The sequence below is a fragment of the Gossypium arboreum genome, chromosome 12, assembly GCF_025698485.1.
Source record: "Gossypium arboreum isolate Shixiya-1 chromosome 12, ASM2569848v2, whole genome shotgun sequence".
Classification (NCBI taxonomy): domain Eukaryota; kingdom Viridiplantae; phylum Streptophyta; class Magnoliopsida; order Malvales; family Malvaceae; genus Gossypium; species Gossypium arboreum.
Window position 1 is genome coordinate 41,566,191 of NC_069081.1, and position 26,675 is coordinate 41,592,865.

Genomic DNA, 26,675 nt, shown 5'->3' on the forward strand with positions numbered 1-26,675 from the left:
TCGTATCTTGGGTTTCTTTATTCTAGGTTTTTCTATCTTGGATTTCTTTATTCGGTTTTCTTGTTATCTTTATTCCATAATTTGTCAATTATGACTCATATTCGGAGTGCATTCTTCAGCTCGTGATAATCATGTCAAGTATGACTATACTTCTGATTTGATTTGGGTGATGTGGGGATTTCAGTATTGGGATTTTTCTAATTTTCGTGTAAGGTTTGACAACAGTAAAGGTATAAGTGATAAAAGTGCGAGTTTCAATCGGTATGGTGGATTACTTCTCTCAAGTAAGTTAATTATAGTTAATGTCTTCAATTGAGATATTTTGGTACTTGAACTAATGCAATTGAGACGGTTTTGATTAACGTAATGAATGAATAGTAAAGGATGACATGATGAATTGTTTTGTAACTAGAAGAAAGGATTATTTTCTAGGTTATATCAAAATTATTTCTGTAGCAGAAAGAGGGAAATGTGATAGTGAGTAGTAAACTGAAAGAGTACAGTGAGGATCGACTTCTGATGTTGAATTTCAGATTGGATCTGATTCATGGTATTATTATTATTATTCTGAGGCTTATACAAAAAGAATTGTATAAAGCTCACAGTGAAAATTTGCCTATTCATTCAGAAAGTAATGACATGTATTGTAATTTGATAAAGATGTTATTGGATTGTGATTTATTGATGATAAAAATCTGTATGATTATTTCAGAAGAGTGCAGGTCCCTTTGATTGTTGGATTTCTTGGAATTTTAGTCTCCATTAACCAAATTGAGATCTGGTTTTATGTCAAGATGACAAGGGAAACGGAAAAGGGTTGAAAATTTAAGAACAATTAAGAGATGAGTCCGTAAGCTTTTAGAATATATGAGAAATTAAAGAGATATATTGGAGGTACCGCTTGAGTGAAAATTCTTCAGCACTGAATATGAAATTGAGGAATCTAAGTGAAGACCACTTTTCCGGTAAGATTTTCGGGGACGAAAATCCCTAAAGGGTGGAGAGTTGTAATATCCCGAATTAGGGCCTAATCAAAATAGTGGTTTTGTGACCACACATTCGAGAAAGAAATAATTATTTTATGATTATTTTGAGGTCTATGATATGATTGCATGATTGTGTGAAAATTTCATGAAGAAATTCTATGCATAAAGTACTTAATTTGAAGTTAGGGACTAAATTGAATAAGTTGCAAAACTTGCATTCTAGAAGTTTCTAGTATGAAATTGCTTTGAAATATTAATTAGGAGGTCTTAAATAGCAATTTGACCAATTTCTATGTTTATGGACAAAAATTGGATATGGATGGAATTTTTGGAAAGTTTAGTAAAAAGGGCATTTTGGTCATTTAGGGGTAAAATGAATTAAAATACAAAATTAAAAGCCAATTTTGTTCATCTTCTTTACCATGGACGTGTATACCAAGGGAGACTCCATGGATAGGGTTTCCAAGCTTCCAAGCTCGATTGTAAGCCCGTTCTAGCCTCGTTTTTAATGATTTTTACATTTTTGGAGTATCGGTAACTTGATTTAGCTTATGCTAGCAATAATTCAACCTAGGGTTCATAATTGGAAAAATACCCATAGGTGAAATTTGTGTATTTTGGTGTTTTATGATAGAGTATGAGGTATTAAATTATGTTAGACAACTTGTGCTACTCGGTTTTAAGTGAAAATGAGTAAAAGGGCTTAATCAGTAAAAATACCTAATAGTCATAAGTACATGTTAGAGTGAGAATTTGATGGTGCCATAGAAGAGAAAAATGATCAGCATGTCATAAAACATAATAAAATAGGATGAAGTTTAATTTCTGAACCTTGGGGCAAAAGTGCAAATATGCAAAAGTTTAGGTGTCAAAATGAAAATTTGTAAAAATATGATTTTTGGACCCGTATGAATAGTGTGACTAATTATTAGGCTAAATGTGATATTATAGATGAAGGAAATCAAGATTCGGGCTTAAATCGGGAAAATACAAGGTTATGGACTAAATGGGTAAATTGCCGTTTCCGGATCGAGGTAAGTTCATATCATAATAATAATGCAATGTTATGTTTGAATTATATTTCTTACTATTATTGCATATATTTATGATTTAATAAATTGGAAAAGTTGATGGAATGGTGTTTATAATGTGGAAATATGACATGAAAGAATGTTACATGAAATGCAAGAAAATGATGATACATGACAAGTGATATATGAAATATGTGATATATGTTATGTAAATTCTTAAAAGCTGATTTGATATTTGAGTTGTGTCTTATTATACTATGAATGGATAATTGGTACTATGGATAGTAAGATCGACACTTCGAGTAAGTTCGTACATAAATAATCTATCGATTCTTTTTATGTTATTATATTTTGATATCATATGAAATGTGGCTGCCTATCAAATGGTTATTTGATGTAAGTTATGAATTTAAATTGATTACGGACAATTTAGTAAAATGTTAAAAAGTGAGGAATTTCCCGGTTGAACCGTCAGAATAGAAACGATACAAATGAACTATTGTGAAGTCACGTGTGTATTACTAAGTGCAGGCTATTACGTGTACCGGATAATTGGTCGCATGTGTAGTACTAAGTGCAGGCTACTATGCGTTCCCGAAAACTGTGATCACGTGTGTAGTACTAAGTGCAGGCTACTATGTGTACTAGATTATTGGTCGCATGTGTAGTACTAAGTGCAGGCTACTATACATACCAGATAGCTTCGGCTACAAGTGTGGAAATGGGAAAATGTGCAAGCAATTGTGTATCTGTTATTATTCCGATGAATTCAACGGGAAATCAATTAAATGAAAATACATGTGAAAGTGATTATGTGATGAACAAGTGCAAGTATATGTTTATTTGAATTTATGAGCAATATGCTCGATATTTGAGCGAACCTCGGTAAAATAGAATGGATTAAGTGAATTGTGTAAAAGTGAACTTTAGTAGTAAAATAGTGTTGAACAAAATAGTGTTGAACAGCAACAGTGCATGACTTTGAAAATTTACCAAAAATTGTGTAAGTTGAATTAAATTTCAAAAAAATTATGGAATTAAAAATTAATGAGTCTATTTTCATATAAAACAATCAGGGGGAGCAAAAGAGTTATATGTTATGTGATATTATAATTTTTGTGAGACAGTGTCAGAATAAATTCGAGATCCCCTGTTCTGAATTTATAAATTCACCATAAATTGAAAAAATATTATTAAGAGTCATACCTTACATGCATGGATTCCTTATTGAGTCTATTTTTAAGGGAAATAAACGGCATGGTCGTTGAAATTCTGTACAGGGAGAAATTTGGTTCGTAGTGCACAAGAGTCAGAGTAGTCGTACCCTGAAACAGGGGAAACTTTAATGAATAAACTGTACTAATTGGATAAACCAAAAATTCTAGAAATTTTATGGGAGAAAGATATATGAATCTAGTTTCAAGTAAAATTAACTAAACTAAATTTAGAGTTTTGTAGCTTCAGATATGAATGATTTAGTAACTGTAACTCGATAACACAGCTTAACCTGAACATGTGTAATTGTACAATTATAGTGTTTTATCTTGAAAAGCGTGGTAGTAATTGCTTATTATTTTCATATGAACTTACTAAGCGTAAAGCTTACCCATCCTCTCCATTTCTTTAGCATTGGCAGGTCGGCTCGGGGTTGGAGATCGTCGGAGACAAAATCACACTATTAAACTATCATTTTGGAAGAATTAATTCAAATATTAGAAATATCAAGTGAGTGGCATGTATAGGATGTTAGTTTGTGATATGTATTTTTATTATGATTTTGACCATACGTATCAGTCTGCATTGAGTTATCGTATATGATCATTAGATGTAGTCCTTATCCATTATGGTTTATAAGTTTAATTAATCGTGCCATGTCCTATGTTTTGATGTGATGATATAGTTAGCTTTGTTTGTTATGCATGTGTTCGAAAAGTTTTGAATTAAATGAAATTTTATGGCCCGGTTTTCGTCTATGTGTATTGTTAACTCTGGTAATGCCTCGTACTCTGTTCCAACCTTGGATACGGGTAAGGGGTGTTACATTTTCACTTATCGAGATCACAGTTTTCAAATTATCAACTCTAAAATTTTTGCTGCAAAGTTTTATTTAGAATTACCAGCTTTTCGAAGCAAGTGACTTAAGCGCTATGATTTCATAAAATTGAGTTTTTAATTTAGCAATTGGTAAATTCACATAAATGTTTTATGAATGACAAATTTTCCTATCAAGGAATTGTGGCGAGTTTTATAAAACTTTGATTTTTGTTTTTGTAACGAGTCACGTTCTGAAAAGTAAAGATTTCAACGTATTTTTTTAACCTTCGAGATTTGGCTATAATGTATAGGTCGAATTTTGGGTGTTACAGGTTACCAGCTATAACTACATGTCCTCAAGAGTGATAGTACACTCGTCGTATGGAAGATGGAATGTGCGCGTCTCAAGTCTCCACCTTTTCACTAACGTGCTTACAAGTGTGGGGTCCAATATACACCCCTACCCACAATGGCCACGTGCAAAAATCTCACATTTCTCAAGTAGGGTTTGATTAAAGGTGATTGAAGACCGGGTAGATTACGAATAATTAAATAATCGTTGGAGAAAATAGTCATTGGAAGTGACCATTGGGGGAAAACACTTCTAGCTGAAAGCGTTTTCAGTTAATGTAGCAGAAAGCACTTCCAGCTATAAGCTTTTTCTGCCAATATGCTATCTAAAAGAGTTTTCGTTATTTCAACCTAATCTTGTAATCTTACAAACAAAAATTCAACCTAATCCAATAATTATTTTTTAAAAATAGGATTTATATGTAATTCACACCATTCTTCAAGATTAAATCTTAACAACCTTAGAAGCAAATTTCATTGGCCCAATTAAATCTCAAAAACTCTTTAAAATAAGAACTTAAGTTGACATTTCTCTAAACTCAATTTTAAGATTAAATCTCGATAATTCTTGAAGCAAACCATATCATCAAGTTTAAACAACTGTTAGATGAAAACTTTATTTAAAAACAAGAAGATTTATTCAAATATTATAACTAAAAAAAGAGTTAATAAACAATATTTTTATTTATCTGAAATCATCACTTTCCTGGCAAAAATATGTGTAGTAGTTACTTTTTGAAACTCATCCATTAGTGTAGGATTTGGCTGCAATAATATTCCTCCCAGATCCAGCCAGCATTGTGATTATTTAAATAAATACATATATTTGATTAAGGTTGAATTTGATCATAGTTTCGACAAAATCAAACGGTTAAGAACACTAGGAGTTCCAAAAAAGGGTCACACCCGATATTCACCTCCTTCAAAAGTTTTGGCATTTTCATTTTCGTCTCCACCACTAAAAAAGGCCCTGCGTCCTTCGAATCGATTCGATTCGATTTCAGCATCTTTTAAATCCTCTCAATTTCTCAGATCTTTCCCAGTCTTTTCTGCAACCATGAGTAAGGCACCAGGACTCTTCGTCGATTTCGGCAAGAAAGCCAAAGGTAATCAAATCCTCCATCTCCTTCCTTCTCCACCGTACGATCTTTCGATATATATTTATATTCCTTTCAATTACCTTTTTTCATTTCTCCCTTTTTTGAATGCTTAGATCTGTTGACTAAAGATTATACCTCGTATCAGAAGTTCACTGTTTCTACTTACACTGTCGCTGGAGTGGTATGCCAAAATAATCTCTTTTACACCTTGAATTTCGATTCATGTTAATATCGTAGCTGGGGTGCGATAGTTTATTCTATAATGACACTCCGATTTGCTCGCTAGGACTTGATATATATAGAGAGGGGTCCATATTTGTGTAAAACTAGTGCTTTCATGATTTCAGGCTCTATTTATGTAATTGTGAACCTTGAGTTTTGGAGTAGTTCAGTCTAATTTGCAACCAAAAAAAAAGGGGTTCGAAAGGTGTAACTTATAATTGAATGTAGATCGTGCATTTGAGAAATCAAGGTTCTTGTTATTTATTCTTTTCCACTGAAAAGAAACCTGTTTTAGGGTGATTCCCTGGATTTCTTATGAATCTTTGGACTCAAAACATTTTGTTGCCAATCTATTGTCGGTGAACCTGTGTTTGCAGATGGGACTGTTTTCGTCTGAATTGATATTACCACTTTTTTTGGTTCAAAAAGTGTAATTCGAATGAATGCAAGAGATATTCCGCTCTGAACCGAACCAAAAGTTTTAAATTTTACTTGTTCTCAAAGTTTTCCTTGGCGGTTTGAATTTTGATTTGTCTGCTGAGGTTAATGAACTTTCATGTGGTTTTCTTTAGCTAGATCCTATAATTTATAACTTCCAACAGGTGACGTTGTTCTATTTTATTCCTCATTTGCCCTCTTATATATATATCAGGCCCTTACATCAACTGCTCTAAAGAAAGGAGGACTTTCTACTGGGGATGTTGCTGCATTATACAAGTACAAGAATACTCAATTCGATGTCAAAGTTGAAACCGACTCTAACGTGGGTTCTTATGGTTTTCACTTTCTTTCTTTTGAAACTAGTAAATAACAGTAGCCTAATCCAGCTGAGCGTCTTACATTCTTACATTCTTTTTCCAGATCTCAACAACACTTACATTCACTGAGATTCTTCCATCCACGAAGACTATTGCATCGTTCAAAGTGCCTGATTATAAGTCCGGCAAGGTAGGAAGCTACCTCTCCTAAGCAGAAATGTTTTCCATGTTGATGATTTTGATGTTTAATAGTACGTATATGCTATCTATTTTGCAGTTGGAGGTTCAGTATTTCCATGACCATGCAACCGTTACAACAACGGTTGGTTTGAACCAGACACCAGGCGTTGATGTCACGGCGACCATTGGGACACCCACTATTGCTTTTGGTGCAGAGGTAGGTTATGATACCACCTCTGGAAATTTCACAAAGTATACTGCTGGTATTAGCGTGACAAAACCGGATTCCTGTGCTTCGATAATTCTGTAAGCTTTTGTACATTAATGTATTTACTCCACATGATTTTAAAGGTGAATTGAATTGAGAATTTTCTAATATTTGACCCTGATTTCTTTCTCTTATTATTTTCAGGGGAGACAAGGGAGACAGTATAAAAGCATCATATGTGCATTACATGGACCAGCAGAAGAAGAGTGCTGCTGTGGGTGAGATCAGTCGAAGGTTTTCCACAAATGAGAACACGTTTACTGTTGGAGGGGCGTATGCTGTTGATCATCTCACTCTGATTAAAGCTAAGCTCAACAGTCATGGGAGGCTTGGAGCACTGCTGCAACATGAAGTTGTACCGAAGTCGTTGTTGACAATCTCCAGTGAGCTTGACACAAAGGCCTTGGAAAAAAGTCCCCGGTTCGGATTGGCGCTTGCTCTGAAGCCCTAATTAGGTTTTTTCATTTTTGGCTATTCAATGATGCTTTTGGAATTTGATACGTTAAAATTTTTTTTCTTGGAGATTGATAAAGGGTGGCAATAAATAGTTCCACAGATGATAAATATTCATTTCTAGGTTCTCAAAAGCTGTGGATGGATGTTTGATGATACTTTAGGCTTTTCCATGATTCAATATTGTAAGTTTTGAGCCATTTGATAATGGTACATTTAAGCCTTGTTTTGTCGAGGTCTTCCTTTTAATTGGTCGAAAGCTGTTTGATTTTTTGCACAAAAGTTTTATTCATTCCAATCGCCTTCTTTTAAGTTACTCCATCACGACCTTATAAATCCTGACAATTCACGTACTTCCGTGTAACTGAAATTATTTAATAGGAGGTAGAATACGCCCCCTCACTACGCCTTGCAAAATCGAAATAAATTTTAAAATATGATAAATATCACTAAAATTATATTTTACATCAGCATACGAATTCTTGAATTACTCTTAACAAACAGAAATTGAATTAGACAGACAAATTATTAAAAATATAAAATCAATTAAGACCCCGAAATAAAATAACATAAAAATGACATCAATACATGCATAAAACTAATTACTAGTGAGTAAAAATATATCAATCTATATTACATTAAAAACTTTAATACATCAAACACATAATTATACTTGTGTTTATATTATTTTTGTGTATTAAAATTTATTTATAATTTTTTTCTGCTATATAACTTTTATTTATTAAAAATGTCTTTCTATTCTTAAAAAGGCCCTTTTTCTCTAAAGCATTAGAAGCTATAAAGGTGAAATCTATTCAATCTAGAAAAAGAAAGGGTCAATATGCAAATTTGGCACTCTATTTTAATTGTATTTTGGATTTTATCAGTTCACTTTAGCTTATTGAATTTTGATTTTATTAATTTTTACTATAAATAACTTGAAGACAAATCTAATAAAAATATGTTTAATTACTTAATATAATCTTAACTTTATACTATTAGTAAAACTCATGATTTAGAATCTCATGTGTTGGCTTGATAGTTAGGGTGTTCACCGTCCCAAGTACGGCTTGAGTTCGAGTCATGCTAGTTGTGTCACTGTTAGGGCTTTGCCGTAAAAAAAAAACTCTTTTGATTGAGTTTGTATCACGGGTTAAAAATTTCATGTTTAATGGATTTATAATCAAATTCTTTACCACTTCATCGATAATAATATTTGAGTAAATTTTTAAAAATAACTTTTAAATTAATGTATATAGATTGTATGTTATTTTTAAACATACATTTGTGTTTTAAATCGTGGTTTTCACAAGCATATCGTGTGATAAGATTTTTAGTATTAATAAAACTCTTATTTATAAAAAAATGAAATTAATTTTTCTTTATTATATTTTTTATTTTTAAGATTTTTCATTTAATGAAAATTTGAAGTTAATTTATTAATTTATAGTTTTTTATAAATTAACTTATTATTAAGTATTAAAATAAAATATTTGAATAATATTTCTTTTATATATTTATATAGTTTTCAAGCCAACAATATCAACATCAAATAGTATATTTTAATTAAAAAAATCAAAGTTGATACAATTTAAGGTTTATTGGCGAGGTTAAATAATATAAAAATTGAGTGAAAATTTTATGTATACACTTATAATGGTAAGTTTCCATATTTATTTATAATAAAGTGGTAGATTTGTCTTATAACTAAAAAGAGAAAAACAAAGCCAATAGGTATGTATTATACTAAATTTAACTATTTGATTTGATTTTATTACCAATAAAGTGGGTGAATAGATGATATAACCCCGCTAATATAATATTACTACTAACCCTACTATATGGACCTAATGCATAACCTTAAATATCATTGAATGAAATTCCCCCTTGCATTATTATGAAAATTATTCCAATTTAAGTTTCTTCTTTCTGAAAAATAAACCTCATCATTTTAAACAACGCGGAAAAATACTCTTTTTACCACTTAACATATATAATAAATTTTTAAAAATAAATAAAATAGAGGAATATACAGAGACGAATCTAGGGGGTTAGGGGTGTTCAAACTTCGGTTAAAAACTGAATTAACCAATCAAATTGATCTAATTCGGTCGAAAGTCGATTAAAAGTTTTTTGGAATTTTGGTTAATGGTTAATTCGGTTTGAAATCGGTTAATTAACTCAACTTAATAAATGATATTATATATTATATGCATTAGGCTATTACTAGTTCGGTTAATCGGTCAAATGAACATTATATATTTATTTTTTTGATATATTTTATATGTGTTTTAACAAAAAAAAATATAAAGTTCGGTTAATTTTGTTAGACGACCAAATTAACCGAAATATTTCGGTTCAATTAATTTTTTTTTGAAAAAATTTTGGTTCGGTTAACGGTTAAAGGATTAAAAAGTTTGATTAATTCAGTTAATAGTAGTTTGGTTCGGTTAATCATTTGAACAACCTTAAAAATGGTAGGGCTAGCCCTCCTAAAATAGAAAATTTTTCATTTAGGCTCTTTATAATCTATAAATTTTTAAATTAATAATGATAAAATTGCACTTTAACCCCCAAAAGATAAAAGTTTAATTTAATCCTCTAAAGTTTATAAATATATAAACTATTAAAATGATAAAATTATATTTTATTATCATAAAAATATATAATTTAATTCCGTCTAAAAAATTTTCTAACTTCACCCCTACTCTTAAGTCGTATTTTTGAATCTACCACTATTTAATATTTTGGATAAAGGAGGTTTGAATATGAATAAAAGATTACAAGGATTTTGACTTCAAATCGTAAAAATAATTCCAGGAATTTGAATTGTTAAATTGTATTGTAACTTTGTAAGACATGGTGTTTATATGGCAGACACCCCTTCATGTCTTTTCTCCATAACGCTTAATTTATTGGTAATAAATTTTAAGATGCTTTTAAAAATCAACGATTGACTCTTTGCCCTCAATAATAATAAAATCAGCAAATAGCTTCCAACATTTCTCAAATTCTCAAGAAACATATTCAACAAATAGATTATGCAAATATGGTTAAACCTAATTGGTTTTTTTTTTAATTTTATTTTATGTAGTTAGGTGCAAAAATCTAATAGATTTTCTTCCTTTTTTTTATTAGCAATTCATGCATCTGTCAAATTATTTTACATTATTAATCATATAGATATGTTGCTTATTATAAGCATATTACCATATTTATATTTGCTGAAAAAAAAAAAAGAGTAAAAGTCATATTCCCACAGAGAAGGGTAAGAAAAGGGTCATTAAAAGCTAGCATTTATGAGTCATCACATGCACCATTAATATCCCAACCAGCAAAGGAATTTCCCCACCCCCCTCCAATCCCAAAAACCCTAGTGCCAATAGCAACACCATTAAAACACTAAACAAAATCACACCCCAAAAAAAAAAAAAAAAAAACAAAACAAACACAAAAAAAATGAAGCCTTGGGGAAATTTAGGAGTTGTAGAAACCATTTATGAAGATGAAGTTTATGATGATGATGATGATGATGATAACTCTTCCAACTCTCCTTCACTTCTCTCATCTCCTCCTTCACCTCTCCATTCAAGTGCACAAGCTTGGTATTTTATATATTTACTCTCTTCTTTCTTTTGAAAAATTTTATTACATTTTCTTTGGGTTTTTGTCTTATTTTATTTCTGGGTATTGTATATTATAAGGTCATCGGCAATGGGGTGTAAAACTGACGTGTTGATACATGTACAGGGAACTGCTTTTCACCTTCATAAGGTATGTCTGTGTGTGTGTTTTTTTTTCTCTTCTTGGGTTTAATGATTACTAGAAACTTATCCAATTCTTTCTTTGAAGAATATCTCATCACTTCCAATTTCAAAATAATACAATTGAGTTTTAAGCTTAGTAAAATCCATAGAAACTCAAAGCTAAAGATTTCAGTTTTAGGCTGAGAATTTCAAATAATAAAATTCATTTTCTAATGAATTCCATTTGGTTCAACGATTTAATGTTAGTATGTTACCCACCCAGAAAAGCTATCTAAACGCTGCGTTTACCAATTATTGTTATTGAATAGTTTTGGGTTCCTTTTTTCTTTTCATAGGATCCTCTGATATCCAGAAGCACCTATTTAAGGCGGAAATTAACTGAAAAATCAGAATTAACGTTATCCCCGCCGTTAAACATAACCGCCGAAACATTCGCTCTCGTAGTCGATTTCTGTTACGGGACTCACCTCCTCGTAACGCCGTTCAACGTAGCGTCACTCTTGGTGGCAGCGGACCTCCTCGGAATGACGGAGGCCAAAGGTGAGGACGACAGTAACTTGAAGCAGATGACTGAGAATTACTTCCAAAAATTCATCGCCGTCAACGGAAGGTACGCGGGGATTGTTTTCAAGTCTTGCCTGGCGTTGCTCCCGGACGCGGAAACTAGGTCGTTTCTCGTTAGTAGATGCGTAGAGGTTATGAATTTAACGGAGGATGGTAAGGGCTTGGACGGTTATTTTGACGACGTTATTTCTTTGCGCGCCGATGATTTCAAAATCGTTGCCGAGTCTATGCACCAACGATTTGAGTACCAGGATTTGCTTTACAGAATCGTTGATTTTTATCTCGAGGTAAGGACAGGACAGGATACTACACAACTTTCTTAATTGAAATTTTAGTTTTTTTATTCATTAAAACCCCATCAATTAATTTGATTACCATTAATTCAATTAAAATATATAAATTTAAATTTATTTTTTAAAATTTTCAGTGTGAACTTTTGTTGTAGGTGCATTTAGAAATTTAGGTGTAAGGTGGTGAGTTTATTTAAGATTGTGTATGTAGGAACCGCTATCTTGTTTGGCGTCTATTTATTACTAGTTTTTATGCTTAAGGTTTTCACTAATTTCAATTTTTAAGTCTCTTTTTCTTCTCTAAAGAAAAAGTTCATTACCATGAAATCGGTAAAACAGCCTAAAGAATAAAAATAAAGAAAAAGAATATCTAATTCAAACAATAGGCCATATCACTTTGACGTGGACAGTTAATGTGATTGACAAAAATAATTAGAAGAAGCTAGTTCATGATGTGTCACATGAATAAGCATTCCATTTAAGTACTTATAATCTTTTGGAATTCTTAATAATTCTTATAATTTATATGACTTTTCAACTATTTCTAAAATGAATTTAAATAAATATTGGATGTTCGCATTTAAATAAATTTGGATGTTATTTATTTAAGTTTATCTTAAACCTACGTTTTTAAATTTTTTAATAATTTTAAATTTTTTAAAAATATTTGTTGATATAATATATATCGACATTTTTATGTACATGGCATATCATATTAACTTATTTATTCACATGATAGGTCACTGTCAACTTTTCATTGCTTTTGTTAATCCCATTAATATCTTATTAATTGTCAAAATCGGTTTTCATTAGCGAAAAGATTTAATTGGCTTTTTTTCTTAATAAAAATTCAATTGGTGCACATTTGATTGATTGGTTTTTTTAATTTTTCACTAAAGGTTTTTTTTCCTAATAAAATCTAAAATTTTTGAAACTTAAAACGTGTGAGATGATGATTCTCATATTTTTCTCACTTTAAATTTTGAAAACATATTTTGCATGCTTGGATTTAATAAGAATATGGTATGTTTTACGTGCTGATATCAATATTTTTTTATATATTTTAAAATATATGCCAATGAAGTTTTGTAGTATTTGCAAAGGTTGAATTATTAGGGTCTTCAACACTTATTTGAATTTTACTATACGTAAAACATGTGAGATTTTATTTACTTTAAACTTCACCATGCATGGATTCTACCAATTTTTATTTTAATTTAAATTTGAATGTATTTCGGTTATTAGTCCTTCTGTTAATGCATTGTAATAAAATTCTAATTATGCAGATTAATGATTACAATTATAATTCAAATATGTGTTGATGAATATAAACTTTAATATATAAATCTGGATAGCATTATCGACTGCTGGTCTTCTCGTTAATTAATATTTGATTACGATGAAATTAAAACTTATGGTTTGTGCAGGAGCACAATGGAAAGATAACGGAAGAGCAGAAGACGCAGATATGTAATTCCATAGACTGCAACAAGCTCTCACCTCAACTGCTCTTACATGCAGTGCAAAACCCTCGAATGCCATTGCGGTTCGTGGTCCGAGCCATGTTGGTGGAACAACTCAATACCCGCCGTTCCATTCTATCAGCCGCCAATCACCAATACTACTCTCGCAGGCATCGCCCTACAAACAGCAACAACGAGGACGACGAAAACAACAACGTCACCCTCGGTGAAATTCTCCAACGCGATGCCACCAAGCGTGAAACGGCTCAGCTCAAGGCAGCAATGGACGCCACCAGTTCCCGCATCCAAACCCTGGAGAAACAGCTTCTTTGCATGAAAAAGTTATTGCAAGAATCTGATCATGAGAATGTTATTGAAAGAAGCGGTGGTGGGTGTAGAGATGTACTGGAATCGGGCCGGTCTGCTAGCTTCCATTACGGTTCAGGGAGAAAGATTGAAAGAGCATATAATGGAGCTCCTGCTTCAGCCAGTTTTCGGTTTAGCGGTGGTCCAGAAGAGAGGGCATTGGGGTGTTCATCATCGGAGAATTCAGGCATCAAGAAAAATATTGGGCAGAGGTTGATTAAAGGGTTAAAATGCGCATTGCAACCAAAAATGGCACTAATCACAAGAAAAGTTTAACATTACCGGAAAATCGTATATCTTTTTTAATACAAAAGAACTAACTAGCTGAATGGTATATTACATACTGATTCCCATTTTAGTCTTACCCATGCAGTCCATTAGAAACGAAGGGATTCTGATTATGCATAATTAGTGTTCAAATCTTGGTTTGCTTTTGTTTTTTCTCTATGCAACTCATATTTCGTGTATTAATTATATTTTTTCCTATATCATGTATTAGGTTTTTATATGTAAATAATTTAAGTGTGAGATGAAGAATTCAAAAGTTCATAAAAATGAAACCACTAAAAACATGTATATTGCATCATTAAATTTTGGACATTCAAGCATACAAATTTAAATTCGAAGTTTCAAAATTGTGAACATAAATTTTAGGTTTTCTTGGTCCCCTATATTTAAGAGACCCAATTGTTTCAGATGTTAAAGGTTCTGATTGATTTATGATGAGCAGGGTTGGTCACCTTTGCCTCGTGAAGAATTTAGTACAAAGAAAGGGCCCATTTTTTATGCAGCTTTTTTTAAATAAAAAATTATTTTAATTACATTTTTAGTATTGTTATAAAATATATATACAGGGAGTAAATAACAAAAAAAGTAGGATAACAAAGAGAGTATTATTTTATGGATTGATCAGAATAATTTATGATACCTTTTTAAAGTCTATATCTATAGACATAAGAAGTATAAATGAAAGAGAACTCTACCTATAATTACAATTAGAGTTTTTAGTAGATCAAAACTTATGTTGATCTTGATGGACATTCATTAAATAATAAAATATTCATAACACTCCCTAGATTATGTGTCTCGTTAAAACTTTACTAAGATAAAAATACCGTGGGAAAAAAAAATCCTAATGAAGGAAAAAGAGTTCATATATCTATAATACGTACAACATGCTGCTTCATTAAAAACCGTACCAGAAAAACTCAATGGGAAAAAATCTTGGTTAAGGAAAAAAAGAGTTCAACGCGTATTTATTCCCTTTCATAAAAACATCACATAATATCTCATATTCTATGTGTTCAATCTTGAATACTAGCTTTTCAAATGACTATTTGAATATATTGCTAAGCATTTATATCACCACTCTTTTGAAAGTTATGAGTGAGGAAAAATTTTGGAGAAATATATTTTAATCTCTCCAGGAGTTTTAACAATAATCATAAGAAACTTTAATCATGATTCTTCTATAAAAATATAAATAGGTATTTTGGACCATTTTATAATCCTCTTTCAACTATTATTCACTCAGCCAAATTTACCACATATGTTCATATTATTTCAATTCATATAAATGAACAATTTCCCAAGAATTTCAATATGCTTCCAACATTCTAAATCCTTCAAGGATTTTAATATAAACTTTACTATATAGTGATCCATAAAAGGTTGAAACAACAACAATTAGACACAAGTTAAATCTTTTATAAACTGTCAATTTAATAATATATCTAAGGCTACGTTTGGTTCACTGTAATGGAATAGGGCTGTAATTGAATATAGCTGTAATGGAATAGAGCTGTAATCAGTAATTCAACTGTTTGGTTGAATGGAATGGAATAGAGCTGTAATAGAATTCTTGTGTTTGGTTGAATGGAATGATGTTGTAATAGCATAAGAAAAAAGGCTAAAATGACCAAAGTACCCTTAACAGAATTTTTGTTGGTAGGCGATTATTGTTATTAAATTTTAATAAGATTATTGATACATATATTTTAATAAAAATAAAATAAATAATTTAATCATTTTTAACATAATTATTATTAAATGCAATTTAATAAAATAATATATATTTTAATAACATTATTAATATAATTATTAATAATATTTAATAATAATTTTAATATAAAATTATTATTAAGAACATTTCAATGCCTAATATATTTGTTTTAATCTAGCCTTTCACCTTTTGTCTTAGGTCACAATTGCCAATATAAAAAAATGAATTTAGCATACCATATGATTATTGTTATTATTATTAAATTTTAATAAGATTATTATTAAAAATATTTTAATAAAAATAATAAATAATTTAATCATATTTTAACATGATTATTACTAAATATAATTTAATAAAATAATATATAATTTAATAAAATTCTTAATATAATTATTATTAAATGAATTAAAAATCATAATATATAATAGTATAAAAATAATATATAATCTACTTTATTATTTTTAAAGCGCACTACATAATGTGCTAAAATATCATAAGTGAAATAAATAATTTGATTATTCTACAATAAAAAGTAAAACATAAGAAGTAATAAATAACTTGAGAATCATATTTCACATCCAAACATAATATTCATATATTAACAAAAGTGACATGATTTCATTAGTTTATATGTCATAATCCATATGTTATAAAATTTTACAACCTCAAAAGTTACAACATTGTAATGACATTCTATCATGTCATTATACCATCCAACTATTACAAACACAAAAAGTTACCAAAATATCATCAACACAACTATGATTTTTAATGGTCGAAGAAATCTTGACCCATCCCAATCGCACAGAAGAAGGTAAACTAAATAAAATGAGCATTTGCGTTGGATTATTTGGAATTTTGCTCAAAGCGCGATAGCGCTCATCCTCAGTTAAACCTTCTACTTCACATAATGTTGGATATAATTTTAGAGCACTTTCTTGAAGTGTCATTTCTGACCTTTGTTGAATTAGCACCTCGGAAGCAATACTCCTACTGATTTCAACGCCAACGGTCTCGATCTTTTCCGCTAATAAAGTGGCAGCATCATTAAATGAAGTAGATAAAATATGATCACTTGCATCAGAAGTCTTTTCTTCTTCTTTGAAAATGTGGAATCACCTTGGTTTATAGTGGTTGTGTTGTGTGCTGAAAAATCCATGTCATCCAAAGAAACATCGACCGCATCCATGGAAATCATTTCTTTCTTCATGAGTATTTGTAGTAGCTACATCCTCAGCATCTATTTCTTCAATAATATCAGCGGCTGTTTGAACATCTTTCCCAGTGGCTCGATCTTTTACGTAGATGGCTGTAAGTTGATCATAATAAGGGAAACTACGATGTTTGAATTGAGCGGCTTCTTTATGACTCTGAAAAAAAAAGAAGGATTCATATTAGATATAAGTTTGGTCAAATTAAGATAATAAAGATTTGAAATAATTCTTACTTTTATATATGAGTTCCACACCGCATCTTCAGCAACAACAAGCTACCTATGCTCATCCCAACCAAAACCGCTATTGTTTTTTCCGCTGAGCATGTCATAAATGATTGACCAATCCCTTTTCAATGTCCTAATCCTCGATTCAAGATTAGGTTTAGCCTTCAACTTGGCATCGGGTAAAACCTTTTCTAACATTTTTTCCAACTCATTTAAATAACCGGCTTTAAATCCCGTATCAGCATTAAAGGTTCCAACATTGTGCAAGTCGACCATACAGGCAACCAACGTAGCATCTTCTTCTGGAAGCCATTTCCTTTTGGTTCCTCGAGAATTTTGGGAAGAAACACTTGCTTGTGAAAAACCTGACATAATTATCTTAAGGAAAAAAAAATTAAACATAAGTTCAATATTATGAATAAAAAAGTGAACACTTTATAAAATTATAACACATGATGAATCAATACAAAATAATTTATAATTCAACAAGTCTAGTATAATACAAAAAAATAATTCAAACACCACCAAAGTTTCATAAACTAGATTCATGAAATAACATAAACAAATTAACGTTTACTACTTTTACCCTAAACCTAACTAATTTCTAGATGCTTGCCATTCATCGAACATTTGGTTGGCTAGTTCCATCCTCCAAGTAGCCCATGCATCTGATGGATGAATATTTACGATATTCGAATCATCGTCATCTATCACATTACTAGGTAATCCTTCTCCCAACTCTGCTTCAATAGGATCAAGACTCATAAAGGTTCGAATAAAATTATGGAGCAAACAACAGGCAATAATGATTCTATTGTGCACCTTCACAGGATAAAACGATGGACTCCTAAGTATTCCCCATCTAAGTTTTAATAACCCAAAGCATCTTTCAATAACATTACGCGCTGAAGCATGTTTCATATTGAAAAATTCTTCCGGAGTACTTGGCTGGTAACCCTGACGCCACTCATTCAAATGATATCTTTGTTGTGACAGCCTTAAAACGACCCTAGTCGAAATGTGGTTTCGGGACCACAAAACCGAGGCATAAAAATAATTTGATATTTATTTTGATGCCTATAATATGTGTTAACTCATGTGTGACATTTTTGATGCTTTAATTTAGAGTTATAAATGTGAATTTCACTAGAAAGGACCTAGTAGTAAACCTTAAAACTATGAGGGGGAAATGTGTAATGACTAGTTGATCATGCATGTAAAAATGAGGGTTTGCATGTCAATTTCCCCATTTATTAGCTAATGGCCGCCATGACAAGGTGTATGGGCTAAACATGTCATGAAACATGTTTTGTTGGTGCATTAGGGAGAAACAATAAACAAATAAGTATGGGTGATAAAGAAAGAAAAAATGTGTGTGTGTGAGTGAAACCCCTTGTGTGTATTGAGGAAAAGAGAAGAAAAAAAATTTGTTCATCCATTTTTCTCCCTTGACCGAAAATACTAGAGGAAGGAAGGAATTTTGCTTCATGTTTGTTTTGGAAGAGGATTAGGAAGAGGTTGGCTATACTTGCATCAAGATTAAGGTATGTTTGAGGTTGTGCCATGAGATTCATGCATGTTTTTAGTTGCTAGCTTGATGTTCTTGTTAGCCCATGGTTCAAATCTTTGCTATGTCATGGGAATGAAATTCGGCCAAAGTGAATATGGTGTTAATGCCATTGCATGCTAAATATCAAGCTTGATAATGATACATGTGATGGAGGATTGAGGATTCTTAGATTTTCTTTTAGCATTTTGAATGAGATACTAAGTTCTTTGTTTAACCATGACCAAATTGAAACGGTATGGTGTTGTGGTATTCGCCATGGTATATCCATAAGTATGATTCATGCATGTTGCATGGTAAGTAAGATTTAAGCTTTGGATATGTGTATATATTTAGATATAAGCAACTTGAGAATTCGCCCTTGCACCTACATGAATATATGTTTGCACATGATGTATTGGTATGACATATATACTATTTCAAGTGTATATTTGCTTGTGATGATGTTTGGTTATGAAGTAAATGAGAGAGGTGTATTGAGCTACGATATGTAATCGTTAGTTAGTAAAATGTATGCTGTTTTTGTGTGATATTAAGTGTACAATTGGCCTCAACATGGGCATGCATATTCGGCCACATGAAGGGAAATTGGTGTGCATGCATTCGGTTAGAGGCAAGCATATTGATGCCTATTCTTGGCTTAGAAAATTCGCTAAGAGGAATATTAACTAATGTGTTGAGTTCGATTCATGATTTCGTATACACATGCGAATTTGATGCCTAATGAGTATATATATTGACTAAGTACCTTGAATTCCTCTTCGATGCTCAAATGATTAAATCGATTTATTTGTCAAATTAAACTCAAGAGCAAAGGGAGCTAAATCCGATAAAGGGAAGGAAAAAGTAGTCGAGTAGCCGTCGAAATCGCTCGACAACATCCAAGGTAAGTCTTGAGTAATGACCCTACTTGAATTATATTGAAATCATGCTCCTTGTGTGTGTGGCTATTGAGCGTAATTGTAAAGGTTTGATAAATATTTTGTGTTAGAGCCTTAGTAACGAAAATGAATTATGGATGTGTCTTGATTATTGATATATGTGTAAATGAACATTGGAATGATATCCTGCTAAGTCCCGAAGGCAATTATGCTAGTAATTATATCGGGCTAAGACCAAGGCATTCGTATGAAGTTGTTATATCCGGCTAAGACCAAGGCATTTGTGCAAGTTACCAAACCGGTTAAGACCGAAGGCAATCGTCACGAATCACTATAACCGGCTAGGTCCCAAGACAATCGAGCGAGTCGCTATATCCGGTTAAATCCAGAGGTGCGTGATTCGAAGTGAGCAATCTTGCTGTAAAAATTTCAATTTATACACTTGTGAAAATTCCAGCAATGAGGTATGTTTGTATGTGCTTGAATTAGTTGAGTCCTTACAAGTAAGTATGCGCCATTGATAAATGAGCTCTTGGCCTTTGGCTAAGTTGTTCTTTTGTGTATGAACATAAGGGTCGGTAATGTGAAATAAGTATGATTATGGGAATGTGTATTAATAAAGTGATTCATTTAGCCATGTGAATGTAATACTTTAGTCAAAGCTGATTTCATTGCTTGAGACTTACTAAGCATTAAAATGCTTACCCGTTGCTTTGGCTCTGTTTTATAGGTTTTGCTCGTTAGCTATCGGATTCGGGATCAACGAAGTCGAAGTCATCCACACTATCAAAGCCCCCATTTTGGTACAACTTTGGTTGAACTTTGAAATGGCATGTATAGGACTACCCTTTTGTTGTAGGTCATGTACCTTTCGGTTTGTGTAAACTTGGATAGCCATGCGAAAATGGCTTATATACGTTTTTAGCATAGTACCATAATCGTTTGTATGTTGATCATTATGAGGTATGGAATTGTTTTGAAACGATTAGCCATTGGAATGGTTAATCATGATCACACTTTGTGCTATGTATGCAAAAAGGGCCAATTGAATCATGGAAAGTATGAAATAGGTAAAGCCTACTATAAAGGCAGATTCTGACAGCAGCAGTGATGTGGATGTGAAAAATCACTAAAAATAGTAGGAATGGTATTAAATAGTGAATAAATTATTTAAATGAACCTTGATGAATCTAATTTCATATGGAAGAAACGAAATGGTCATAGGAGTTACGTGTTAAGAGATATTAAAGTTCTTGTGAAACAGGGCCAGAACGGTTTTTGGATCCCCTGTTCTGATTTTGGAAAATCATTGTAAATTAACCAGAGATAATTAGGAGTCATGCCATATATATGTAGATTCCTATCTGAGTCTAGTTTCTATAGAAACAAATGGCATCAGTATTGAAGCCCTGTACAGGGAGATATCCAATTCGTAACACACGAAGGTCAGTGTAGTCGATCCCTGCAACAGGGGAGATTTTAACTAATAAAATGTACTAATTGGCTTGACTAAAAATTCTAGAAAAAAATATGTAGATGGAAAAATGAGTCTAGTTTCAGGGAAAAATTACGAAACAAATTTTCGAGCTTTGAAACTCAAGATATGATTTTTAAGGCGTCACTGATGCAGTAACCAGCTTGTCTGGAAATTTCTAAATGGACTGTGAAGATAGTTAAACTAAGTCTGTGTGCACCTTGTGTTCGATTCCGGTAACGGACTCGGGTACGGGGTGTTACATTTTTCCTCTAAAAGGTGCAAGAAATCCCTCACAATTTGTGTATCCAGCATCAACTAGATAATAACAACCTATAAAAAAAACTATTTGTCATGATTAATTTCCCAAAAAAGTATGATCTTAAAGATTTATTCAAAGTCCTCTAATTTTGCACTTTACCATGAGGAACTTTTAATCCATGTCTCCTACTAATGGCATCTCGAAGAACCCTACCATCAGCAACAGAACCTTCCCAACCAGGAAGAGCATAAACAAATTGCATATCAAGTGTACAAACATCTAACATATTTGTTGTTATGTCACCTTTTTGCGTTTGATATGTAGATTTATCAACTGTTGGAACCCTAATCTTGATGTGGGTTCCATCTAAAGCACCTAAACAATTCTATATCACATGTATAAAACCTTGAGTTAGGATACTATATTTAAATCTAACTCAACTAAATTATGTACGAGCTATATATAGAACTCACTCTAATACCTTGAACCATTTCCACCTTGGGTCTGTAGAATTAGCTGTAATTGGCTCTGCCTTTTTAAATAGCACATCTTGTAAGCGTATGACAGCATTTAAAACATTGTGAAATGATCTGCTAACGGTTTCCCTAGACCTATTAAAGTGATGCTTGATAACTCGATTTTTAAGATGATGAGAAATGATATGTAAAAACCTTGCCACTTGCTCATCAATAAGCATGTTCCTTGACGACTTCAATCCCCCTAAAGTTTGTAACATCTCACATAGTTTAAAAAATGTAGTTCTATTCATCCTAACTTGTTCAATACAGGTCTCGTTACTAGCATATACAAGTCTTTTCACATAATCTCGTTTTGCATAAAAATCTAAAATATAGGATCTAATCCTTGGTCTATAAGTATGTAGGCTATGGATGGCACCCAATGTAAGTAAGAACCAACTCAAGAATCTGCATACAGTTGCAACCATATTGTCACCGCAAGACCAATTCTTTTACGCCTCACACTTTGTACTATTAAAGGCAGACGAGCCATTACTGCAAGATATTAAAGTGTTACACATCTTCAAATCATAGTAAAAAGGTCACATTTCTTCAATACTAATTTCAATAAAAGTAAAAAAAAACCAAAAAATTTAATTGATTAAAGAACTTACAGTAGTTTAGTGAGTACAAGAAGCTCAACTGTGAGTGGAGGAAGCAATCAAGCAAGCCAAATAAGAAAAGGAAGTAATAACGCACTATCAAAGAAAAATGAACAATACATATTTATCAAATTTCATTCAACAAAATCAACTCTTTGTTTAGCAAATAATAATATCTTGAACATTAAAAGAGAAATTAATAATGAACATCTAATCTTGAAATACATCCACATCCAAATTACATAATTTCAAACTTTGATTTTTAAAACCATTACTATTATTTGAAGGGTTGATTAATTCATATTCATCCATAAACTAGATTCCAACTTAACAGTACAATTTAATTTAATGTGGTTTAACAAAGTAGTATTAGTTTCAACATTGTGATAATTGATTTGCTATAAGAACTTCGGGGGTTATTTTTATTTTTAATAAGATGTAACCGCTGAAGACTAAAATTGAGATTATACCAAAATATATAACTTACCAGACTTGAATGTTGGCCTTGTCGCTAGTAAAAACAGCCAAAGATCCATTATGTTCGTCATTAACAAAAGCTTTACCAGCCAAAGTAACCCCATACACTCTTTCACCATCTTCTCCATTAAACGTATGACTCCCAAACATAGATATAACATCCAAGGAGGTAAATACATTTTTACATTTGAATACACCTAATATTATTTTTAAAAAGTAAAAATATAACTTGAAACTGCTTTTATTTAACTAAATTAAACCATTATTTGAATACATTAATCCTTATTTGACCAATTTAAAAAAAATTAATCATTATTGGAGCACATTCGAAAAAAAAATAGTTTTTATTTAATTATTTTAACCCAATTTGAGCATCTCCACTATAAAAAAAATAATTAAACCCAATTTAATTATTTTAACCCAATTTGAGCATCTTCACTATAATATTTTTTAACAATTTGGAAACCCAAAAATGCAAAGGACAAGCAATTAAACATTCCTAAACACCATACCGAGATGACACCACCACATCGAAAAGATACAAAATTGATTAAAATAAACTCAAAACATTAAACAGAAAAGCTTATAAAAAATTAAGAGGAAAAAGGAAAAAGAATCAAATTTATTTCAAATCCACAATTCAATACCCATCCATCCATCAATCCATATACATTATTTGGAATCAAGGTAGCAAAGAATACTAACCAAATAAATGCTGACTGCTTTGCCATCTTCTACAATGATCTCGACTATGGTTTCTGATTGATCAGCCTATTGAAACAATGATTTTTCATCTATAGTTAGCCACATAAGAGACAGTTTGACAATTTCAATAAACTATGGATGTAACAAAACAACATATTGATTAAGGGCTGTACAACAGATTACAGTGATACTGCAACTACCAAGTGCAGAAAATAATCTGACTCGAAAAACCTTAGCATCAAACCTGAATGAATCAAACCCAAAATAACCTAAACTTGGAATGACCCCAACATAAAATTGATCCAAACATGAAATTGACCTGAACCGAAGTGACTAAAAAATTTTATAACACGAATTAACCAAAGCCAACCTAATCTCACTCACCCAATTGACATATCTACTTGAATGTACTTAAATATGCCACTCAAATAGATAGAACTCAGTTAACACTTGGTCAGTGAACCCTACTTTCCATAATTTTGAAGGCTAAGGGCCTAAATACATCCTACAAATACAAGAGTAGATACAAAAGGAAAACATATATACCTTGGTGAATTGGCACATTTTTCAACTGGTTGATTTGCTATCTTGGATGAATTACTCCTGGTTCTTCAAAGACTGGTATTTAGTCATCAAACAAACAAGTCGGTTAATCCATACCAATGAAATCATGAATACAATGTTTTTCGATCATTCACGAAAACAAAATAATTATTAATAAGCCATTCTAAAACCCGATTTCAAGTCTCCAAGTACATAAATCAACTCATTTTACTTGACACTCGAGAACATGATTGCTTGTAAACATCTCCAAGAATATAAATCAAACTCATTAATCATGGGATATTAGCAGAGGATTCACATTCAAGGAAATTACGTCCACAATATTACATCTACAAGAGGAATAAATATCTCGAAAGAAATGTCTTGGGAGTACTTGGATAATGGGCAAACTAAAGATCGACACCAAGCCCTTACCTCTTAAAAGGATTGAGTGAGCCAATTAAGGCAACAGTAGCAGACAATAAGCTGGCCCACTCTCCTTGAAGAGTTTTAGCTCTTACATCTTACTGCAGTTCAAAGAGGAGTGGTTTCTCTTCATATAACCACTACCTATATCTGGAAAAGTTTTGCCCAGATACCGTTTATCCAAGCATCACCTTTTTTATGCTTAAAGCATAACTCTTGAGCCAACTACACAAATCTTTTCCTTCTATTTAGCCTCGCTTAAAGTACACTTAAATCTTTTTTTAACAGAAAGCATCTAAACCATGCTTATAATATTTTAATCAACAGAAAGCACAGAATCTAGTTCAAGACATACATATATGTATATTAAATAATTTACCTTTTTTTTCCTTTTAGCTCTCGTCAATCAACATAAGAGAAAATGAGTTGATAGTCATCAAGATCAAGCTTAACTTAAGCAGGAAAAATTGGGGAAAAAAATCGAACAAGCAAGCAAAATCTAGGCAAGAAAAACAAGAAATCGAGAGTAGACCTTGAATAAAAGCTAGTATTGGAAGAAATGTAGACCAAAAGTCAAAATTCCTCTTTGTTTCCTATGTACCGAAAAAGAAAAGGTAAGTGAAAGAGAGATCCAAGCCTTTAAAACTCTAGATGGACATAAAAAGCCAAAGAAAGGAAAAGATCTAACCTCAGAGCACCCCTTTGCTGAATGTATAAGAGAACAAGGAAAACAGAAGTGAATCAGATAGAAAAAGAAAATGTACCCTTTATTGTATTTGGGGAGATGAAGATGAAGGGCGAATGAATGCTTGACTTGATTTGGAGATAAATGTTGAGGAAGAAATCTGGAGAGAATTTTGGGAAGAAGAGAGGCAGGCTATTTTGGTCCAAAAACCTAAACGGTGTAGTGTTGAATAGGTATTCAGACCCCAACCCCTGAATACCTAAATGGTGAGCTGAGGGAATGAGACTGTAATAGCAATTCCGTGGAATCACCTAAACGGTGAACCAAACAGCTGCTTTACTGTAGCGCGCGGAATTTGGGCGGAATAGAATAACAATTCCATCCAACCAAACATAGTGTAAATGTTATTACATCCACTACAAAAGAATATTATATCTTTGCATAATCAATGTCAGGATTTAGTGAAAAACTTCATATTTTTATTTTGTTTTTACAAAACTACTTCATTTATACCTTCACTGGCTTTATACCTTTAAATAATTGGACTACTGATAAAAAAACTCCACGAATTTTAATTGCACTTGAGTCGCGTCTTTCTATTTTAACCAGTCTATTCAATATCTATATTTCTCAATAGATTTATTCAAGATTCTCCTTTTATTTCATTATTTCAACAATAATATTGCATGCAAAACCATTTTCGACCACTTTTATTATCGATTCCACATTTTCTCGAATTGACATAACTTATCGATATTTCTTTATTTTCACTATTTAAATCTTCAGTTTCAGGTACCTGAATCTCTTCTGGAGTTTTAGTTATTAGTTATGTCTTGGGTCTCTTCTGGTGCACCCACCTCCATTATATGATCATCTAGAAGAATTTTCATCTTTGGAACCGATCAATCTATCATTTATTCTAATAGATTGTCCTACCGAGACTTTAATTCAAATTAAAATATTAGATGGTATATAACACTTGGTTATTCTCATTAAATTTGTAAATACATTTAACAGTTAACTTAGAATAAAGTGAGTTATCCTTTTTGAACTTCTATTTCAAATTACTCTCTATAAGGATCTAAATAATGATAACTCATTACAAGTAGTGATTTCATTCAACTATTATATCTCTCCGCCTAATGTCGGGAAAACTATCAAAATAGTAGTCACAAATCATGTCATAATTGGATCTCCAATACATTCAAAACATCTAATAATATAATGAGACTCAAAATTAATATATATTCCCAATTTTT

The 26,675-nt window shown here is 31.7% G+C and overlaps 2 protein-coding genes and 1 long non-coding RNA gene across 3 annotated transcripts; all 3 read left to right on the forward strand.

The window, feature by feature from the left end:
* The first annotated feature begins 1,981 nt into the window (after nucleotides 1–1,981).
* On the forward strand, nucleotides 1,982–3,889 carry LOC128285362 (uncharacterized). The gene is made up of 2 exons (XR_008275876.1): nucleotides 1,982–2,020; nucleotides 3,645–3,889. It is a non-coding gene; the product is annotated as an uncharacterized LOC128285362 (long non-coding RNA).
* A 1,221-nt stretch (nucleotides 3,890–5,110) lies between these two features.
* LOC108474587 (mitochondrial outer membrane protein porin 2-like) lies at nucleotides 5,111–7,665 on the forward strand. Its single transcript, XM_017776560.2, has 6 exons — nucleotides 5,111–5,508; nucleotides 5,616–5,683; nucleotides 6,377–6,487; nucleotides 6,586–6,672; nucleotides 6,760–6,968; nucleotides 7,075–7,665. The coding sequence occupies exons 1-6, from the start codon at nucleotides 5,460–5,462 to the stop codon at nucleotides 7,379–7,381; spliced, it is 831 nt and encodes a 276-aa protein (XP_017632049.1). The 5' UTR covers nucleotides 5,111–5,459; the 3' UTR covers nucleotides 7,382–7,665.
* Nucleotides 7,666–10,668: 3,003 nt separating this feature from the next.
* LOC108474774 (BTB/POZ domain-containing protein At3g49900) lies at nucleotides 10,669–14,393 on the forward strand. The gene is made up of 4 exons (XM_017776789.2): nucleotides 10,669–10,988; nucleotides 11,088–11,157; nucleotides 11,486–12,001; nucleotides 13,432–14,393. The coding sequence occupies exons 1-4, from the start codon at nucleotides 10,843–10,845 to the stop codon at nucleotides 14,107–14,109; spliced, it is 1,410 nt and encodes a 469-aa protein (XP_017632278.1). The 5' UTR covers nucleotides 10,669–10,842; the 3' UTR covers nucleotides 14,110–14,393.
* Nucleotides 14,394–26,675: the final 12,282 nt, after the last annotated feature.